This window comes from Embiotoca jacksoni, unplaced genomic scaffold, assembly GCF_022577435.1.
Source record: "Embiotoca jacksoni isolate LCO1_2020_lvr unplaced genomic scaffold, fEmbJac1.0.p SCAF_2, whole genome shotgun sequence".
Taxonomy (NCBI): domain Eukaryota; kingdom Metazoa; phylum Chordata; class Actinopteri; family Embiotocidae; genus Embiotoca; species Embiotoca jacksoni.
The window spans coordinates 11,833,097-11,852,429 of NW_027185340.1; the positions used below are offsets into that span (position 1 = coordinate 11,833,097).

General features: G+C 40.5%; 1 protein-coding gene across 3 annotated transcripts; it reads left to right on the forward strand.

The window, feature by feature from the left end:
* The first annotated feature begins 892 nt into the window (after positions 1–892).
* Positions 893–19,112, forward strand: slc12a8 (solute carrier family 12 member 8). 3 transcript variants are annotated; one of them, XM_069154564.1, is made up of 14 exons: positions 893–1,030; positions 1,643–1,777; positions 1,971–2,108; positions 3,571–3,762; positions 3,941–4,172; positions 9,998–10,111; positions 10,341–10,428; positions 10,856–10,943; positions 12,049–12,195; positions 14,955–15,609; positions 15,703–15,800; positions 15,913–16,030; positions 17,060–17,120; positions 17,478–19,112. In XM_069154564.1, exons 2-14 carry the CDS (start codon positions 1,649–1,651, stop codon positions 17,644–17,646), a joined length of 2,229 nt encoding a protein of 742 aa, XP_069010665.1. In that variant the 5' UTR covers positions 893–1,030; positions 1,643–1,648; the 3' UTR covers positions 17,647–19,112. The 3 variants fall into 3 exon arrangements, with proteins under 3 accessions (XP_069010665.1, XP_069010666.1, XP_069010667.1); XM_069154565.1 differs by lacking the exon at positions 893–1,030 and adding an exon at positions 1,502–1,537; XM_069154566.1 differs by lacking the exons at positions 893–1,030; positions 1,643–1,777 and having other exon boundaries at positions 1,990–2,073; positions 17,478–19,111.
* Positions 19,113–19,333: the final 221 nt, after the last annotated feature.

The following is a 19,333-nucleotide window of genomic DNA, read 5'->3' on the forward strand; positions in this document are numbered from 1 at the left end:
TTTTGATATGCAAAGGCTGACCAGCTGCTTGTGTCATTTACTCTACATTTTATTGATTCCGAAGCAAAAAAGTAAAACAAAATACAGCGATATAGAAAGATTTGGTTGAATTTGTTGTTTTCTGCTGTGTTTAGAAGAGTTCCTCAGCAAAAAGTCAAACTGCAGGGCTGCAACAAACTATTGTCATACTTTCATAGAATTTGTAACCCTCCTTTTTCAGCCCAATTGCTCGTGGTACAGGGTGACAGCTGACTATTCCAAACCCAAAGACATCTTTAGAGAACCGTCAAGGAACACCCCCCCCCCCCCCATCCCCCGAAGGTTCTTGAAGGTTACAGTTTTTGCAACCTTGGAAAAGAAGTTCGAGGAACCTTCTCTACAGCCCAATTCAGATAAAAGATTCGCAATGAGACGAAACTGTTTGAGAACGTTGCAGGGTAAAGTCGCAGCAATGTGAATTGGACCTTCGTGTTGAGATGACTGCCTCTCGTCTTTATCTGAAGTGCCCTTAAAGGCTATTTTTGTGGAACATTTAGAGAACCCTTCCTAATATTATTCAATTTTTTTTCCACGAGATATTTATATTCTGTTTTGTTGGGTGGAATAATAGATTGGTTGACAGGCAGACATAATGCAGGCCTGTTCTGAAGTTGCAAACCTGTCCTTTTCCATCATAAAATCCAAACATGTTTCAGAAAATAACTCCACAAAGAAAAAGATAAAGGTATTCAAGTAGTACGTGCATTTTCAGCTTTAATCATTAGTCAACCTTACCCACCACAGGGCTTGCCAAAACCAACACAGGATCCTTGTGCAAATACTGCAATGTAACAACACATCCTGGAAAGGTAACCCAGTGACAGCACATCAGAGTTTCCTGTTGGCAGGCAGCTGACGTTTTCTTAAAACACGCTGTCATAAACTGCCTGTATTCATCAGAGGAATAATTAACTAATTTGTCATTGGATTTGTCACTTTTTTTCTTTTCTTTTATTCCTCAGAAGCACGGAATAATATGGGATTGTGAAAGGTAAGGTTTAGATAGCTTAAATTTGGCTGAGAAGCTGCACGAATGGAAACAACGTCACACACCAAACTCCATTCAAAAATGGATCAATTTAAGATCTATCGGAATGCACAGGTGTGCCTCAAAATGGCACATAAAGCAACTAACTTATTTTGACAAAACTTGTAACTATTTTTGTTTGACTTTCCTGTCAGAAATTATTATTTTTTTATTTTTTATTTTTTAGGAAACTGGTTAATTTAAGAGTAAAGAAAATCACAATATGCCCTGGAGCACATTTTACTTTTGTCAAGTTTGCTCAATGGGTTTGGCTTCAACGGTCTTTCCAATATTTTTAAACAACCACAGCTGCAAAACAGTTGATTTTTGCCCAAGTAGATTTTGAAATTGTGACGCAAATAAACGCCATTTGTCGTTCTGTGGACAGGCTGCAGTGTCAACAGCACATCCAGCTGTGTCCGGGTGTCCTCATGCTGTACCTGTTTAACCAGCAGCACCAGTTGCGATCCTGTCAGTTTTCAAGACGAACTCACCTCACACCCTCAACTTGGTCCCTTATTAATCTTTTTTTTTTATTATTTTATTTTTTTTAAACACAACTGTTTATACCTGCAGGTTGCGATGGAAACCCTGCCAGTCGGCTGGGCTACGCACACCTGTGACCAGGAGGAGGCTGGGGCAGAACTGATGAAGGAGGGATCAGCTGACACTAAAACACATGTCCATGATCTGTTCCACGAAGATGCACAGGTAAGATGTTTACCACATAAGCGCCAATATTTTTTCAGACTAATCAGGACATACTGTCATTTACATAAGAATATGTATTTGTCATTTTTGAAGACTGACATTAAACGTCAGAGTTGCTCAAACATCAATGATAACGCTGATCTTTTGAAAATGAACGAAACATATTTTGTGCTTTTGTATTTGGGGTTTTCAGCAGTCCAGTCAGCCATGGTGGAGGATCCAGCTGTTTGTTTGGGAGCCGGTGCTTTTCGGTACCTGGGACGGCGTCTTCACCACCTGCATGATCAACATCTTTGGTGTGGTTCTTTTCCTCCGCACCGGCTTCCTGGTGGTTAGTAGAGACTCTGTATATATTACTGTAGCCTGTGCATCATAACCAATTGCCAAGCCATGTCCAGTCAGAGGCACCGCAGGGAGGCCAAAGATATACAGGAATGCACAAAGTGACAAACCTGACAAAACCTTGGTGTTTGGTGTTAAGACGAGAGTAGTGATGAATTTTTCCTGAGCTTGACTGGAGTACAGTTAAGCATAACAATTTATTTTACCCATCCTGTCAACACAACAACACACCATGGCATTACAGTGCAGACTGTGTTACAGCGACTCCGTGGTCGACACTGCAATGAGGACAGTGTAAATTTACTCATGATTTTGGGTGAGATGACACTTTGGTGCTTCATATACGAGGTGAGTAAACATCGGTGCATGGCTGATTATATAAGTGGACCGATGGTTTGAACAGAATTGAAGGATTACTTCTTGTGTTTATTTCCACTTACTTGATAGTACCTCGTCGCGTGTTTGGTAATGGTGTGGGGTTTACGTTTTTCTGTTCAGTTCCAGTGAGGCTTTTTATTTTTAGCCTTGTTAACCCTGATAGTTTGTCCTAAGCACTACAATAGGAATGTGTGACTGTGAGACACAGATACAAAGTCCCTGGGATTGTTACTGCTGCATCTGTTTTGAGGTTAGTTTGACATAGTTTGTCAGGTTTTCCTATCTGGAATGAGATGCATCTCATCAGAAAATACTTGCTTGTTTTTATGGGATAGGATACCTTTTTTTTTTTTTTTTTTTTAGCTAAGCACATGTTTCCCTGTGTCGATGAGGCTGATTTCAGCAGACAGTCTAACACCCTTGTGCATCATACCCTGTCTGTAGTTTTTATTTGACAGATAGCTGTTGAGGGATATTTGGCAATGAGAGGAGGGAGCATAAATTTTCCTCGGCCACACGCAAACTGGGGACACTGTGATTCATGTTTGGCCCCTTAACCCCCTAAGGATTCCCCACCATCCTTAGTTTTCCTTCACACCAAGGCTAAAATTAGTTGTCACTTGTCACTAAGTTGTAGTTGGAGAACAGTAAAGCTTCTCGTATAAATAGGAATTTTAAAGCAGCACATAGTAGCACTTCTTAGTTTTTATCCAGTTTGTGCATTTTAAACACAATGCTATTGACAATACCAACAAAAGCGTGAGGTCCAACCAAGATACGGACTATTTCCCCAAAAGATGAATTCAATGTCGACAATGAGTGTGCAGGTTAAGAAAAAAAAATACGAGACTTAAAAATAGAAAAACAACTATTGGAGAGAAATGTGATGCTTTCGCAGGTATTTAGTGAATTCTATACAAACAATTCAGCATGTACAGTGTAGCAATTAAAGGTGTGCAGACACGTGTAGTCCAAGCTGTACATCCATCAAATCCATTCAGTTTACAGCTACAGATGTAAATATATGCGCAGTAATGAGTCTTTATGTCATAATGTCTCCTGACGTGATTTAGGGGAACACGGGAGTGCTGCTCGGGATGTTCCTCGTCTCCATGGTCGTGTTGGTTGCTTTGGTGACGGTGATGTCGGGGATCGGACTGTGTGAGCACTGTGGTGTTAGGGGTGGAGGAATCTACTCCATGATCTCCACCGTCCTCGGCGGCAGGGTGGGGGGCACTGTAGGCCTCCTTTATGTTTTTGGACAGGTGAGCAACAGGATGTAGACTTTCAGCTAGACAAGTCTGATATGAATATTTTTTGGTTGGATTTTTTTTTTTTCCCCCTTTTATAACATAACTGAAATATTTTATACAAATGCGCACATTTTAATTTCCATCTTCCTCCTTTCTCGTGTCTCTTTTCATGCCGTCTCTTATCTTGTAGTGTGTGGCTGGAGCCATGTACATCACAGGCTTCTCTGAGTCAGTGGCGGAGCTGCTGGGGCTGCAGAGTCAGTGGGCAGTACGCTGCATGTCAGCCGCAGTGCTGCTGGCTCTGCTTGGAATCAACCTGGCAGGCGTCAAGTGGATTGTCAGACTCCAGCTGCTGCTGCTGGCTGTGTTGGCCGTCTCCACTCTGGACTTTGTCATTGGCACCTTCACACACCTTGACCCAGGTAGGGCTGAGGTCAGTGGTGTAGATTTAAGGGGGAAAGGTATTGTAGGAAGGGTTAAATCATTGCAGATGTTGTTTTATCTGTCCAGTACGCTTTATAGGATTTTTAAAAATCAAAAAATAATCCTTAAATCAATCAGTGTTTAGACTCTGAAGCTGCATTTAGACTAATTGCAGTTATTTAGACATATAGTTTATATTTCCAGGAAATTTCAGCAATACAGCCCAACCATTGAGAATACTTTTAAAATAAGACAAATAATCCAGACCCCAGTTACCGTATCAAAGAAAAGGAAGCATAACAGAAGATTATTTAAATGAGTTAGTCTCCCAAGTAAACTCAATTAAAGTACCTGCAGCTAATGGTGTTTAAACTGGCTGGAGAGCTACAAGTCAGAGGCAGTGCTGTGGTTGTGTCAGATAGGTTTTCAGACTGTGCTTGCATATTGACGCATTTCTTCATTAATTGATGAATTGTCTTTAATTGAGTCTTTAAAGCTACTTAAGGATGCCAACGTTTTGATCGGTAGCATCTGTTGTAAATGAGTTAATGAGTTTGGAGCAGCGGTACTTGAAAGGTGCCATTTATGAAAGTATTTACTGTCATGACTGGCCTGTCATATCACTAACTAATGAGACATGTATGAAAAGAAACCGTTCATGTTGCAAATGATAGTTTATCAGTTAGATTAAACTGGGCTCCACTGTTACAAGTTTCCACAGTACTGTTTGCATTTGATAAAACTGCATTAAATGTACTGTTCTTGTGTGGGATGGGGTGTGAAATTTATCAGTTTTGGAAGCTGAAAAGAGGTGTCATGACAGACAAAGTTTGGGAACCTCTGAACTTTTGACTTGACCAGAGTTGTTAATGTGTATGGCCTGTTCAGGCCAGTAGGTGTTGCTGTCGTATCACTTATTTTATCAGTCTGGTATCCTGCTGAGACTGGTTTGACTGTTAACCAGTTTTTCTCCAGTGAAAGATGAGAAAATGCTCTTTTCCTTCTGTTGTACTTTAAGCTAAGTTTGAGACTGGTGCTGTATTTATTGAGATTTTTCTTTTTGTATGTGTGTGTGTGTGTGTGGTGAGGAAATGTTGTTCTTTTTGAGGAGATTATATTCTTTTGTTGGCCTTCAGGAAGTCCTTCCCCACATTTCCTGTTCTCAGTGATTATCTACTTCCTGTTCAGTGGGAAGAGAAAAGTGGTCCAGAAGTCAAGCCAGTCTGTCAATAACACATTTCAGAAACAAGAATGCTCACTGTACTTTACATAAAAACAAACAGGCAATAAAACACACAAATACATACATATATCCCTGCTTTTACCCAAACTGCTAGAAAGAATCAGGCCACCTGCCCAATGGTAGGCTAGATTTTTTGTTTGTGCAAGATTTAGCTGTGTTATTCAGGTACCCCTGTTCCACTAAAGCCAGGCCTTCATCCTGACCTTGACTTTTACTGCTCCACCCCTCCCGACTTCCAGTCTGCTGTATAGCGCAGTTGGTTGAGGCCAGTCTGCCGTCCTGACAAACTGTGGGAGAACCAGCCATAATGGCTACTCCAGGTTTTTCCAATTAGGAGCTGCTATGTGTGTATTGTGGTGACCTCATGGTTGGCAGAGGACCAGCAGGTCCCGTAGCTGAAACAGCCCAGATGAGCCTGAACTCATTGAACGCTGAGGCACATCCTGGAGGAAAAGTAGCCGCCGCCAAAAATCATGTGGTTTGATAACGTGTCCCCCGTGTACACTTGGCAATGCTATCGCTGTGGTTTCACACAACATTGTCCATCACTGCCATAGCTATGGCATGTCTCGTCAGCCAAGTAATGTACTCTTTCAAAACCTTAATTACATATGGGCTTGTCAGCATGTTTGGCAAATATGGGTTTTTAATACAGTGTTGACTTTGGCTACTTCCCACCTCTCTTATGATCAAAGAGGGTCAAATTCAGAGCTCAACGATGAGTCATTGGGCAGAAAATTACCATCCTTGGTTTTAGCGCCTCTGTAGTTTTAGCAACTTGTATTCCCAACAACAACAACAACAACAAAAAATGGATGGGCATTACTGAATCTATGAGATTTTTTCAGTTGGCCTTTTTTTTGGCAGATAATTTGAGTTAACCTTCTACACCTCCCATGTGATGCCATTCATGAGAACAGTGACCGACTGATGACTCTAAGGTGACATCACGAGAAGATGAATTTCGGGGGATTATTTTCTGCGTATATTAACTCTTAGTCATTTCCCCAGCCACATGCACCTGTTGAGAGGGTGGACTGTGACAAGTCCTTCCTGCAGCACCATAAGAGGTGGAGGCAAAGCTGAAAAATTGAATGACTGCAACGTGAAAGACAGCTCAGAATCGGTGTTTTGTCATCTCTGATGGGAGGAGAAGCCACATACGCTTTTTAAGTGTAGTCAATTAATCAGTGTGGTCGGTAACGCTGACAATGTATTGTCTTTGCGACCAAACAGTTTAACCACAAACTGTTGTGATTGTGGTGCAGAGATGAATTACAATCTGCAACGCCTCACCCTCTCTTTAGTCAAAGCTTATTCCCCACAGAACGGGAAGCCGTAATGAGCTCCTTCGGTCTGGGGTTTAGGGTGTTAACCAGACTCACCCACATTTTTGGAAAATGACAAAGGGAGATGGCCGGAACTGAGATCAGAAGCCTCATGCTCCTCCAGAGACCGACACATCATCTCTCGCTGTGATCCTCTCTGTAATATATAGTTTTCAATCATCGCAGTGGGACCTGCCCCACCTCTGTAAAATCACAGCCTGCCCTGCACTCCATGTGCAGCAGTTTATACTGGTTAGTGTGGGAGAGTGAGAGGTCAGTCAGACAGAGGGAGAGGCCTCAGATGCTCATGTAATCCGACTACACATTCCAGTGTGTATCAGAGGAATGCCGAGCTCAGAAAGCAGCCCCACTCTGCCTATACACTTGCTTTTCAACAAATAGGCAAACTAGAACGCTCGCCATGCAGCTTTGTCAAAAACCTGGATGATCCGTAGGCTTATAAAGCAAAGTCATGATTTCATGAAGGGATCACCAGAGTCTTTAAACTTCATCCTCTGGACCCCATTGATATCTGCACCACATTTCATGGCAATCCATCCAATAGTTGTGAAGTCGTGGCCCTAAAAGTATGTCAGCCTGCTAGTGGTGTGAGAAACAGTCAGAGGATCATCAGTCAAGTCAGAGGGAATTTGTGTTACATAGGACATCATATTTTGGGGCTCAGCACTGCTCCGTCACACTGTTGGCACCAGATATGTAATTTCACAAAATGGAGCTGCACCACGAACATGGGTCAAATTCAATACTGGCCCTGTGCTATGGTCCTGATTGACAAAAACAGTTTGAAAAATCAAAAATAGGACCAGCACCCCATTTCACACGATTATCTATTGCGAAATTGTAGATACATTTATCAGTTCTATAGTTCAATTTCTCCCAAGCTGATGCATGAAACGAAAGTATGCAATTCCTTTTGATGAGTTAAAGGTGCCAAATGTAACATGAGACGATCTCATGTTTCAAGCTGCAGCTTGCATTTGGCAAACATCATGAGACGGGCACCAGGCAAAGCAAACCTTTGTCCTTTGGCACCAGACCTCCAGGTTTATGTCCGTTAGTAATGGAATTTGATTACTTTCAGATTAGTTTGGGATTTGGGAATAAACCACTAAGGTACAATATCAACTGCATTGCAAATTATTGCTATTGTAAGCAGAGACCTATGTAAGAATCTGACTTTCACACAAAATAATATTTCTAAGTCATGTGTGAAATATAATGAAGCTGCCATTTGTAACATGCTGTGTGCACTGTAGGCCACAGGGGGCAACAGGAAACCTATGACCCTCAAACACGTTTCATCTGCTCATTATCTATAAAGTGAAACTGTGTGCGTGAGAGTATCTTGTTGCCATGTTGTATCTGAGCATTTTATCCATTAAGTTAAAAAGTGTTAGGAACATGTGAACGCCCTCAATTGAGAGAGCACAGTTGTGAGAGCTGGCAGGGTCCGGCTCACTTGGATGTTGGAGCATGATGTTGTAATATGGGTGGGGAGCTCCTGGTGCAGACATGGACACAGAGTGCCCTGGATTTGTTGGACCCTGGTTGTTTGGACAGAGGGCGATCTCACCGGGTCCCAACGTTAGTAAAAGTTTGGGCTCAACCCATCTGATCTTCATTTTTACCCCTCCTTATATCCATATAGTGGAGAGCATGCACACTCTCAACAAAGACTAAATGCAACCCTTTGGGTTTTAGCTTTTGTCTAAAACAAAACGCTCACTCTCTCTGTCTCCCTCTCTCGCTCACTTTGATTCTTTCTTCTGTACTTGGAAGCTGCTGAGCTTCTGAAAAGGGTGGTGACTTCCTTTTGAATAAACATGTCATTAATCTGAGAGAACACATTCTTTCCCATCGCAAGATAACCGAGGGGGAAATATCCGGTGTTGTAACATAGGCGGGTCCTTCAGACTGTGTGGTTTAACTGGCCCCCACTAATGCAGAACAATCTCCCCTCATATGTACAACAAACTGACCTGGACTGAGCCGACCTGTCCAGTCTGAAGACGCTGCACCTTTTATTATGTTTCACTACCTGTTGTTGTCGTCTACATGCATGTTTATGGAATGAAATACATGTTACAACCTTCAATTTTGTTGGCTTTGTTTGGTGATATTACATTTCTGACCATGATAGATGCATATTGGTCCATTTGTTTGAGTTTTTTTTAGCACTCTGCTAACTATTTAGATACAACGCAATATTTTCTAAATTTACAATATCTTTTAAGATACAGAGTGTCGGGTACTGTACGTTTTTCCTCTGATAATCCCATGGTGTGTGATGTGTTTTTATTTCCAGGTGAAGTAGTGTATAAATCAATAAAAATTGGATCAAACATGGTGGATAAATTCTAAAGAAAAAAAACAAGCACGTCCAATCTGATCCACTGTAATGATCACTTAACACCAGTGATAGTGATGCAATTAAATCAAATTGTATTTGCAGTTAGCAAAACTGAAACAGAAACTGCAGTCTGGCACTTCAGTCACAGTTGTTTTTACTTTTTTTTTTTAAATGATTTATTGCAAGATAGTCAAATCCAAAACAATTCAATCTTACTTGGACATCATTGTGTAAAAGAGGGAACCATTCTGGAACATTTGGTTAATTTCATTATTGGAAATATATTTTTTGAGTCAAAAGGTAAACATTCAAGGACATCGTTAGGAAATAATGTTTTATTTGTTGCCAAGTCTGGACTGAAGACACGAAAAAGCTGTTTTGGATTTTTCTTCTTTCTCTCCCTGTTTAAAAAAGAAACAGGCTGATGCTTGTAGGCTGAAATAAATTTATCAAAGAATGTGATCTGCACATTTCTTATCAGGAAGTGTTTTCACAAAAAAAAAAAAAAAAAAAGATTATTTTGCATTAGATATGAAGGAAAACGTTCATGTTGTTAAGTCACATGATGAATAAAACACATCTAACAGAGGATATGTTTTTTTCAGTCATCTTGAAATTGTAAATTGTGACAATGACAACTGGACAACTCCATGTGCAGATGCGGATCAGATCCTAGACCTAGACGGACCTTGTGGTGAGATTGCTCTCTCAAATACTGAGAGTTGTTTTAAAATATCAGCAGTGGTGTCGGCACTGTAGGCTGAAGTTATTCAGCCCGACATGATGCACAACAGAACGGTGGATATATTGATATTGTTGATTGTTCACTCTTAAGTTATCCTGTCAGAAGTTTGAAGTGCATGTTGTTGCCTCCTCTTCCAGAGCACGGGTTCATTGGTTATTCAGCCGGGCTGCTCAGCAGTAACACGCTGCCAGATTACACCCCGGGAGAAAACTTCTTCACAGTATTTGGGGTCTTTTTCCCCACTGCTACAGGTGAGAAAACTCCCCACATCTCCTTTTAGATTCCATCGTTTCTGTTTTTCAGGAAAAACGTAACATACTAGGAATAGTAAACGTGCAGTATGTCAGCACTCCAGCCCTGCTTTTGATTCTGTGTTGCTACTTAGGCAATGTGTAAAAATATATTTTGTATTGTACAGTGTGTTGTGTACATATTTGTGGTTTGTGTGTGCCTGTTTTTTTCTGTGTGTCTTGTGTGTAGGGGTTATGGCAGGATTCAACATGAGCTCAGACCTTCAGCGGCCTGAACACAACATCCCTGTGGGAACGCTGGCAGCAGTCTTCACCTCGTATGACAACACCCCAAATCCACCCCCAGCACACACATGACAATATAGTTAAAAACAAAAAACAACATAATTAAAGGGGCAAGACTGCAACTTCAGTACATGTAAACAGACAGTAACTACAGTGGTGATACAGTTAGAAATAAAGACTAACGGAAGGCTAAGGCTTACAAATGGGTCTATTTAATTACACTTTAATATGATATATTGTGATGGAATGATTCATCCAAAAGAGTAATGTCCAAATGTTTAGATTTTATTTTTGAGGTACTCTCACGTCACTATCTTTCCACTTTCACTGGAGCACTAGCACATTCCCAGTACTATCAGACATTCACATGTGAAGCTGTAATGACTCAGGTCTCCTATTATATGTGAGAAAGGAACATTTGTTAATAAGTCCATGTGGCGTACTGTCGGTGACCCACAGGTGGTTCCTGTATCTGGTCTTCGTCTTCCTCCTGGGGGCCATCTGCACCAGAGAAGCTCTGCGCTATGAATTCTTGATAGCAGAAAAGGTAAACTGCTCTGTTTCCATCCTGTGACACAGGCTCTCTAACAGGAGGGGCGAGGTGAGGGGATTCCCTGCGATGCCTCACTTTGTTGGTTTCTTGTGGTTAGTTGAAGCTCTTTGAATTACGTACTCTCTAAATGTTTGATATGTAGTGATGGTTTCACTATTCTCTGGCTCTATGACATTTGTCTCTTGTTCTGGATTAGACGATATGTATCCATGTCTTATCTCTCATTGGTTAGTTAGTTACACTTATGATGTGCTCATAGAATATTCTCAATGTGTCAAGTGTGAGGGTGACACTCAAAAACCACACAAATCTCAACCGTCTAACCTCAGTATTTCATGTTCTGTTTTGAACATGACTTTAAAGTTTTCAATTCCAGTACCTGAGTCACAGCATGCTAAAATTAAAATAAGAGTGCTGATTGGAAACTAATACTCAAGGTATTTATCCTAAAGTGAGCACCAGTTTCACACAGTGTTTATATATAATTGTGTCTGTTGAATGGGCCTTTGAATGTGATCTATGAGTTCCCAGCAACAGACCCTGTGTTTGTCAGTGTTTGGGAGACTAGGAGTGACAAGTTCATTTTATATCGAACGCAGCCAAGATAATGGTTGCACACAATAACACATGCTGGTCATGGCTATTTTTCTTTAGCCATGAAAAGAGGGAGGGAGTGATTGATCTAAATTGAAGATCACTTATATTCTGATCACTTGTGGATTTCTAAAGCAGCTAAGCTCTTCTCTCAGTTGTTAGTTTGCTTTGTAGTTGATCTGTTTCAGGCCACAAACTAGAGACGACTCAAGGATTGTGTAGACCTCAATGAGTGGTTCTTCTAAAGCCATCTCCAAACGAAGTGCCTGACTAGATGTCACTTAATACTAAATTAATCTAACATTATTGAGAGGAATTGTTAAACTGTAATCATGAAATTTACTTCAGCCAGTTGCAAATGTCCTTGACTTCTCCATCAGTAGTTGGTTCTCATTGTTTTTATAAGGGGCTGGCTGCAGCGGAACTGAACTGGGTGTAGCTGTTGTGCGCTCCCGACCCCACCCCATCCTATTTCACCCTCTGTTTGTTTTCCTTCTTCCTCCAGGTCTCCTTGGTGGGTTTCCTCTTTCTGCTGGGCCTCTACATCTCCTCCCTGGCTTCCTGCATGGGCGGTCTGTACGGGGCACCCAGGATCCTCCAGTGCATCGCCCAAGAGAGGGTCATCCCCTCTCTGGCCTTCTTGGGAAAAGGGGTGGGTGGATGAATGGATGGATGGAGCCATGAAGGGAGGAATGTCTGGACTTTGACAGCATGCTGAGAAATATTAGCAAGTCACCATGATGTCAATTGCGATTATTTTTGCGAGGGTGTGTGTTTATGCACCAGTGAGTTCACTTTAATGCTCTAAACCCAAATGAGCTAAACTAAAACAATTTTAGTTGCCACATTATTATCTTTAGATTTTTATTAATATGTCTCTTTATTTTGAGACATTTTACTGCTTTAAAATGTTTTTATTTGTTGCTTATATTCATTGTTAGACTGGATCTGCAATGCAACAGAGTGGCAAACAGTTGACCAACTATTACGGGATGATTTGATGTTAAGGAGTATTATTAGTTTCATACTTACTTGATCTTAGATAACACTATTGATGCACTTTTTAAAAAAAATTTCTCTGTGTGTCATGAGTTGGTGGGTAATCTCAATTTTAGCCTGAGATTAGTTTTATTTAATTTAACTCTTATAGAAACAGCTACTATCAGAAGTACAGAAGCACAACGTAAAACGTCTCCCAACCTTGATGGCTTGTCTTTTTAAACATTATCGTTTAGGCAACATGATTAATCTTTGACTTTTCTGATATTACTTTGACTAAAAAATGTCCAGTTAAAAGTCCACTTGTCAGGTTTTTTCACAGGTTTCAAACATGATGCACCAAACTACTAACAAGCTTTTTAAGAGCTCTATCGCCATGGCAACTGAGCAGACCTTCAAAACTGTGTTATGATTGAAATCTCCAAAAACCTAGTAAAGAGATCTCGAGTTAAAATTATTCATAGATTTTATTGCTTATTTTACATTTAACAGAATTTCTAACTTCTTCTTATCATTATGTGTGTACACATCCTGTCTCCTTCCCCAAGACAGGTAAATCCTGATTTAAACCTTGTATTAAATAAATCTAAACATGCGCTGCATGAGAGGTGCATCTCAGGACAAGAAAAACTCATAAATGTGGTGAACAAGCCGCTGCCAAAAATATCTCAGTCTAATGAAACTGTGAGGATTTTGTATGAACCTGTACAAATGTTTGCTTTAGAAATGTTATGTTAGGCTTAGACTGTCTGAGGATTTATTTCAAGCTAGTTATATTAAAATAGACATCTGCAAATTAGACACTACAGTCAGATAAACTCATTATTTAGTTCATCTTCACACTCCGACATAAAAGGAGCATCAAGGAGTCTAGCTTTGGTAAAATTCCCCCGGTTGGTGAATTTCTTTTGAATGCATTCTTCGGTAATTAAGATACGAGTCATGTGGTGTTTAGAATAGAAATGGCATCTCTGAGTGATTGCAGTAATTGGCATATTGTAATCATGTAAGTGTGCCTCGCCTGAATGTATATGAGGGGTGATGTTTGGACTCAACAGGAAACAGTTAACAGGACTGCCTAATTATAGACTGTGAACTCCATATAAGTGAGTGCACTGACTTCATTTCAGCAAAGAGTTATGACACACTGCTGCTCTGCAAAGGTGCACTCAGTCACGTTGACATGCTGACCCCGTCCACCCGAGTTTTCCTCAGACTTCCCTGGATGGCAGCATTGTCTGACCTCTCTCAGCAGGCTGGAATGAGGCCCTAGACATCTTGGCCCAAATCAAAGCCTCAGAACAAACGCAGGAAGGGCGACGGGCAGGGCCCCGCTCCGCTGTATGCTCTGGAGGCCCGCCAGGCACACAGCAGTGCTCCTCACACTTTGTGGTAGGACCTGGGAAGTCAAAGTTAACTGGTTAGCCAACCACATGTTAAAATGAGTTTTCCAGTTGGATCATTGTTTTGGAATTTCTTTTGTCGTTTAATGATTTCGAGATAATCAGTTTCAATTAAGTGGTTTTTCCTGGGTTGTAAAGTGGAAGCTTCACTTTCCTTAACTTTAACCCGAAAAGGTATTGTTCATCTTTATTGAGGAGTTGTTGACTTTAATTAAATTCAGTGTAGATATATTAATGGAAAAAATAGGATTGATACTTTCCTACAAGTGGGAATAGCTTTCTGATGGGTGTCACAGCTGTCCAGTGTCCGGTTAGCCAGAAAAAGGCCCGATGAAGTCATGGGAAGATTTTGTCAAATGGTTTGTTTTTTTGTAGCAGCATTGTAGTGAAAAAAACACAACTTTTGAGGTACTGTACTGGCAGTGATAGTGAAAGACCAAAATTCTACTGTAAAACCTCCTTACCACCATAAAGTATACTCATATAGTTCATTAATGGGTAATCAGTTCACAGCTACTTCTTGGAAAATCTAACATAAAAATTGAACTTTTTAAAATTGAAGGCACAGCAGAAGCTCCTCATCATCCACAGTTTTATCAATTTCAGATTTTATACGAAGTTTATTTTCATTGTATCACTCTGTTCCTCCGGGCTAATGTTTTTTCCTGTGTCTGTAACTGTCACCCACTTTTTTGGCACATGATAGATGTGACCAAATATCTCAGTTTGGAGAAATAGGAAAAACATTTCTTTGTGTTCACTTTAAGGCCAAAGATGTGCGTATGTTTACGTACTTACAAACCAATATATCTGCAAAACATTGTGAGGTCTGTTTTCAGCTTTATGTCAATGAAGTCTTCAGGTGAAGCAGTGGGCTTTTAAATGGTCAAAATAACACTCCCTGGGTGATGATTAAATTTAGTTGTCTTGATCTTGCATTGGGCTGCAACAATAGACTTTCATGTGTAAAGCAGCGGTCACTAAACACCTTGATGACTCTCTCCAACAGAAAGGACCAAACAGGACTCCAGTGGCAGCTATCTGTCTGACCAGCCTGCTGACCATGGCCTTCATTTTCATCGGTGGGGTCAATGTGCTGGCGCCCATCGTCACCATCAACTTCATGCTCACCTACAGCTTCATCGATTACTCCTACTTCAGCGTGGCCATGACTTTCCAGCATCAGACCAAAGAGAGGAGGGACTCCTTCGTCCTGGCCAAAAGAAACCAGCGCAGGTCCACCAGGCAGAGCTCCAGACCGCTGATTGAAGCCACTCTCCCGAACTATGGGAGCGGAGGCAAGAGTCCTCAGAGTAAAGGCACTCTGTTGGAGTTCACCAGGGACATGGACCAGATCTTTCCATCTGTCGCAAATGCTGATTCTGCAGCTGAAAAGACCTCCTCCGTGCAAGGACTCGGCACCAGATCTAAGAGCAGAAAGGCTACTGCTAAGCAGATGCTGATGGACAGCTTTGGTTTGGACCTGAACAGCAATATATTCTCAGAAGAGAAAGGAGATGAGATCAGCTCAGCTCCACCGGAGGAGGAAGCTGAGCTGCAGTGTGGAAGCCGGGAGCTCGGGGCTGGAGAGCAACCTCGAGTCAAGTGTCGCACAAAAATATGTCATGTTGATTCATCTGCTGAGACTCACAGTCACAAAGCAGGTGATCACATTCATCCATTAAACATTAGACGGAAGTATACATCACAGAAGTTATTTAATACCTGTTTGTACTAACGTTTCTGAAATCTTTCAGCTGATGGAGATAAAGCAGAACACCAGAGCTTTGAAATCCAACCCATTCACAATTCCTTTTATGCAAAGTTGTGTAACCACTGGATCGCTCTTATCGGGGTAGATTTTTTTAATTTTTTTGTCTACACTTGTTGACCGTCATTGATTTCTTATTTTTAGATCATTTTCACAGAATTTAAATGACGTGATCTTATTGTTTGTTTTCTTCCAGGCATTAAGCTCCATATTGATTATGTTTGTTATTCAGTGGGTGTATGCCCTTGCAAACATAGTCATTGCCTTGCTGCTCTTCTTCTACATCGGGAAAACAAGTCCGGGACTTCCTACAGGTGATTTCTAGCTTTTCATATTCTGTGTAGAGACACTGAGCATTGCTTCATAGTTAGCTCCTGTTAACTTTATTTGCAAAATGATGGTCGCAGACTCTTTGTATTTGTCTGATTTGATTTTTTTTTTTTTTTACTTTGCACTGGGGTGCTGTGCTTGGCACCAGCAGCTCATGTTGCTGTGACCTCATCCATGTTTCCTCTGGTGGACTGAGTATCCACCACCAGTCAAGTCCTATGGTTTGATTTTCAATCTGATCTTTAAACTTAAGAGATCAGTTAAAGTTCTGTCTGATATTTCTGTTCAGTCAGTGCACTTTGTTGACAGTACATTTTTATAAATGATATGCAGATTTTACTGAACTTAATTCACTCCACACTTTGTTGATACTTAATCAGTACTGTCAACTAAAGGAGGAAATGACTTCTCTATTACTTGTTTTAGGTTTTGTAGAACATATACAACATATTCCATAAACTTGTGAAAGTTGAGGCCTTTTATTACTCTAGTGTAATCTACAAGTAATGCCCGAATCACGATTATGTGTCATTAGATCATTTAGATTATCTCATTATGTCCTGCAAAAGCCTTTTAAGCGTTTGGATCTGGTCCCCCTTTGCTCAGTCATTATGTGACCTGGTTATACTCTGCTGGGAGTTTCAATCTGCTGGGAGTTTCACTTGCGGTTTCTTTGGCCGGCAGCTGTTGTGGCTTAGGATTTCGAGAATAGCTGGATGGGACACCCGGCAACTGTGCATTAAACTCACCACATTACTTTGTGCCGTAGCTGTCCAACTCATGACATTTCTGAGCAGAAGCACTGCAAGTGTCAAACATTTGTCCCACAGGTGGACGATAAAACTTTGATATGTCTCAGTGTGGTTACTCCAATTTGGTGCAGCGCTACATCTTCAGATACTTTTGACATTAAATAGGTTAAAGTTGAGGAAATTGAAATTTGTTATTATTGCAGCAGGAAAACATACATATTTTCCAGATAATAACATAACAGTTTGCGGTTTATTTTGCAGGTATTGCAGCTCAATTTAGTTTTTTCACGTGGCTCAAATCAACATTAAGCAGCATTTGCAGGTATTGTGTGATTTTGTTGTTACAATAAAAAATGTTGTGTCTATGTCACAGTTAAAGAATGAGGGAGTGACTGCGAAGTACGGAATTTTGATGTCACTTTAATCTGTAGTTTTAGTGTCAATTAAAAAGATGTTTTCAACAAATTGAAGCTTTATTAACCAAAAGTCTCAAAACTTTCAGTAAATAATCTCTCCTTACTGATAAAACACAGACTGAAACCAGAGTTAGCTACTTTACAGGTTGTAATTTAAAAGTACTTGCATTACTATGTCATAATATGGAAGAACTTATATGAGTAAATACTGTAAATGTCAGCGATTTCAGTTTTGATCTGAAACCGTCTTCCTTGTATTTTAGGAGAAAAGGATCTCCCCGGGATGAGATCGTAGTGACACCCTCTCTGTCAGGGGTCGGGATGAAAACCAAGCAACTGACAGAGGAAAATGATGACTTTGCCTCCCGTCACCCATATCATCAATCCTCATTCATCAGGACGGACAAGATGGTTCAACCACTGTTTGACTGACTGACTTCAACTCTTCCTCAGTTAGATGTCATCGCGGACGGCCCGACACTTTATGCCTCAATCTGTCTCGCGTTGTTCTGTCGGACTCAACAAATACTTTCAGTGGCTCAAATTATTTTCCGGTGATGGTTCAAGGAAACTTCCTGAGCTTTCCTAAGAGGCGCACAAAGCGTGAGTGCTTGTATGAGAGATCAAGAGACACGATAAGAGGCTAGAGACAGAGTATCTAAGACTTTGTTTATATCGCGTAAAAGGAAAGGAAGTTTTGTCTTAATATAGTAAACTTTTACTTTGAGTGAAAAATCACAATCTGAGGAACTCTCCACTGTTAGAAGTTAGTGCTCATGTAGCATTCAGATCCCGTGCACATGTGACACAGCAGTCAAATTAAATTATTTCAGTTCATTGTTTGCTGAAGGCTTTTGTTGAGGCTGTTAAAATGTTTGCCTTTCTATATTTGTCAGTGAAATTTCAGAGGTGGCCGAATCTTCTTTTCAGACATTCAATGGTTTAAAAATAACAAAATGACAAATATATCATACTTCGTTATGGCATCTGATAGTCAAATCAAAAACAAAATATCCTGGAAACTGTATTTGAATGGATAAACAAATTAAAGGTTTTTTTTGCCAGCAGCCTGTTGTTACGCAGATCCAGCACAAGAGAGAGCGTCAGATCAGTTTTTTTCTCAGTCATGAAAAAAAAAGTAATTTAGGCGGTATTTGGTGTGATTTAAAATAAATGCTGTATATATTTCAAATGCAATTTGGGTGAACTGCATGTGTCACAGGGTTCGCTTTTTTTTTTTCTAGCAGCTTGACTGCAAGGCTCTGAAAACCACTTCCTCTCAATATTTTGTTAGAGCAGGAACCTGCAAGCAGGCACAGTTTCATCTGTCCTGACACCACATTATTTCCATTGGTCTCGAGATGACACAATCTGTGGCACTGTTTACCTGTTTGTCTCTGCAGCTTCTCTTCACAACCATCCACATGCCAGTGATCACACCAAGGGAAAAACCCTCTGGATGGTTTAAATCAGTGTACAGTGAAAAAGTTGCGATATGAATTTCAGTGGAGGCACAGTGGCTTGAAATGTGAGCAGTGTTAATGAAATACAGTTGGGGGACAGGCCTGAACATGACACGTTTTAACACAGGATATTTTGGCTTTATGGTGTGTTTGAGTGAGTTAAGAACAAGAGCAAATGTTTCAGGTGAAAATGCAAAAATTTTAAATGCGCTCATATTACAGTTATTTGGGGTTAATACATTTTCTATTTTCATTCTAAATTGTAGTACCCATAACTTTTTTTTTACAGTACTGTAGGCTATACTTCAAAGTGTTGTATGGTTTCCCTGCTTTAATTGATAGTTGTCAGATGCTTCAATGACTTCCTGGTATGTAAATATGACTACTTCCCTGCAGACACTGGAGTTAACTATTTTGTTTAGGCTTAGTACGTCAAGGGAAATCACCACGATTTAAAGGGGATTTATTTTTTTTTGACCTGCTGTGACTTGCTGGCATTGCGTGAACTTAAAAATTCCATTTCCTAAACCAGCAATACTTAACAGCTTTGATTTGTCACCTATTTTTTGGATTCCCATTAGGAAAACCTTTAATTAAGTTTGGATCATAAAATCATTAGTAATATTAGTTATACTATAGCTACGTATTGTAGACAC

Bases quoted from the DNA above. Each gene is read 5' to 3' on its own strand.
- slc12a8 (XM_069154564.1), top strand. From the start codon at position 1,649: ATGGAAACCCTGCCAGTCGGCTGGGCTACGCACACCTGTGACCAGGAG. The intron at 1,778-1,970 runs GTAAGATGTTTA...TGGGGTTTTCAG, and splicing joins TGTTCCACGAAGATGCACAG to CAGTCCAGTCAGCCATGGTG. The intron at 16,031-17,059 runs GTGATTTCTAGC...TTTATTTTGCAG, and splicing joins AAGTCCGGGACTTCCTACAG to GTATTGCAGCTCAATTTAGT.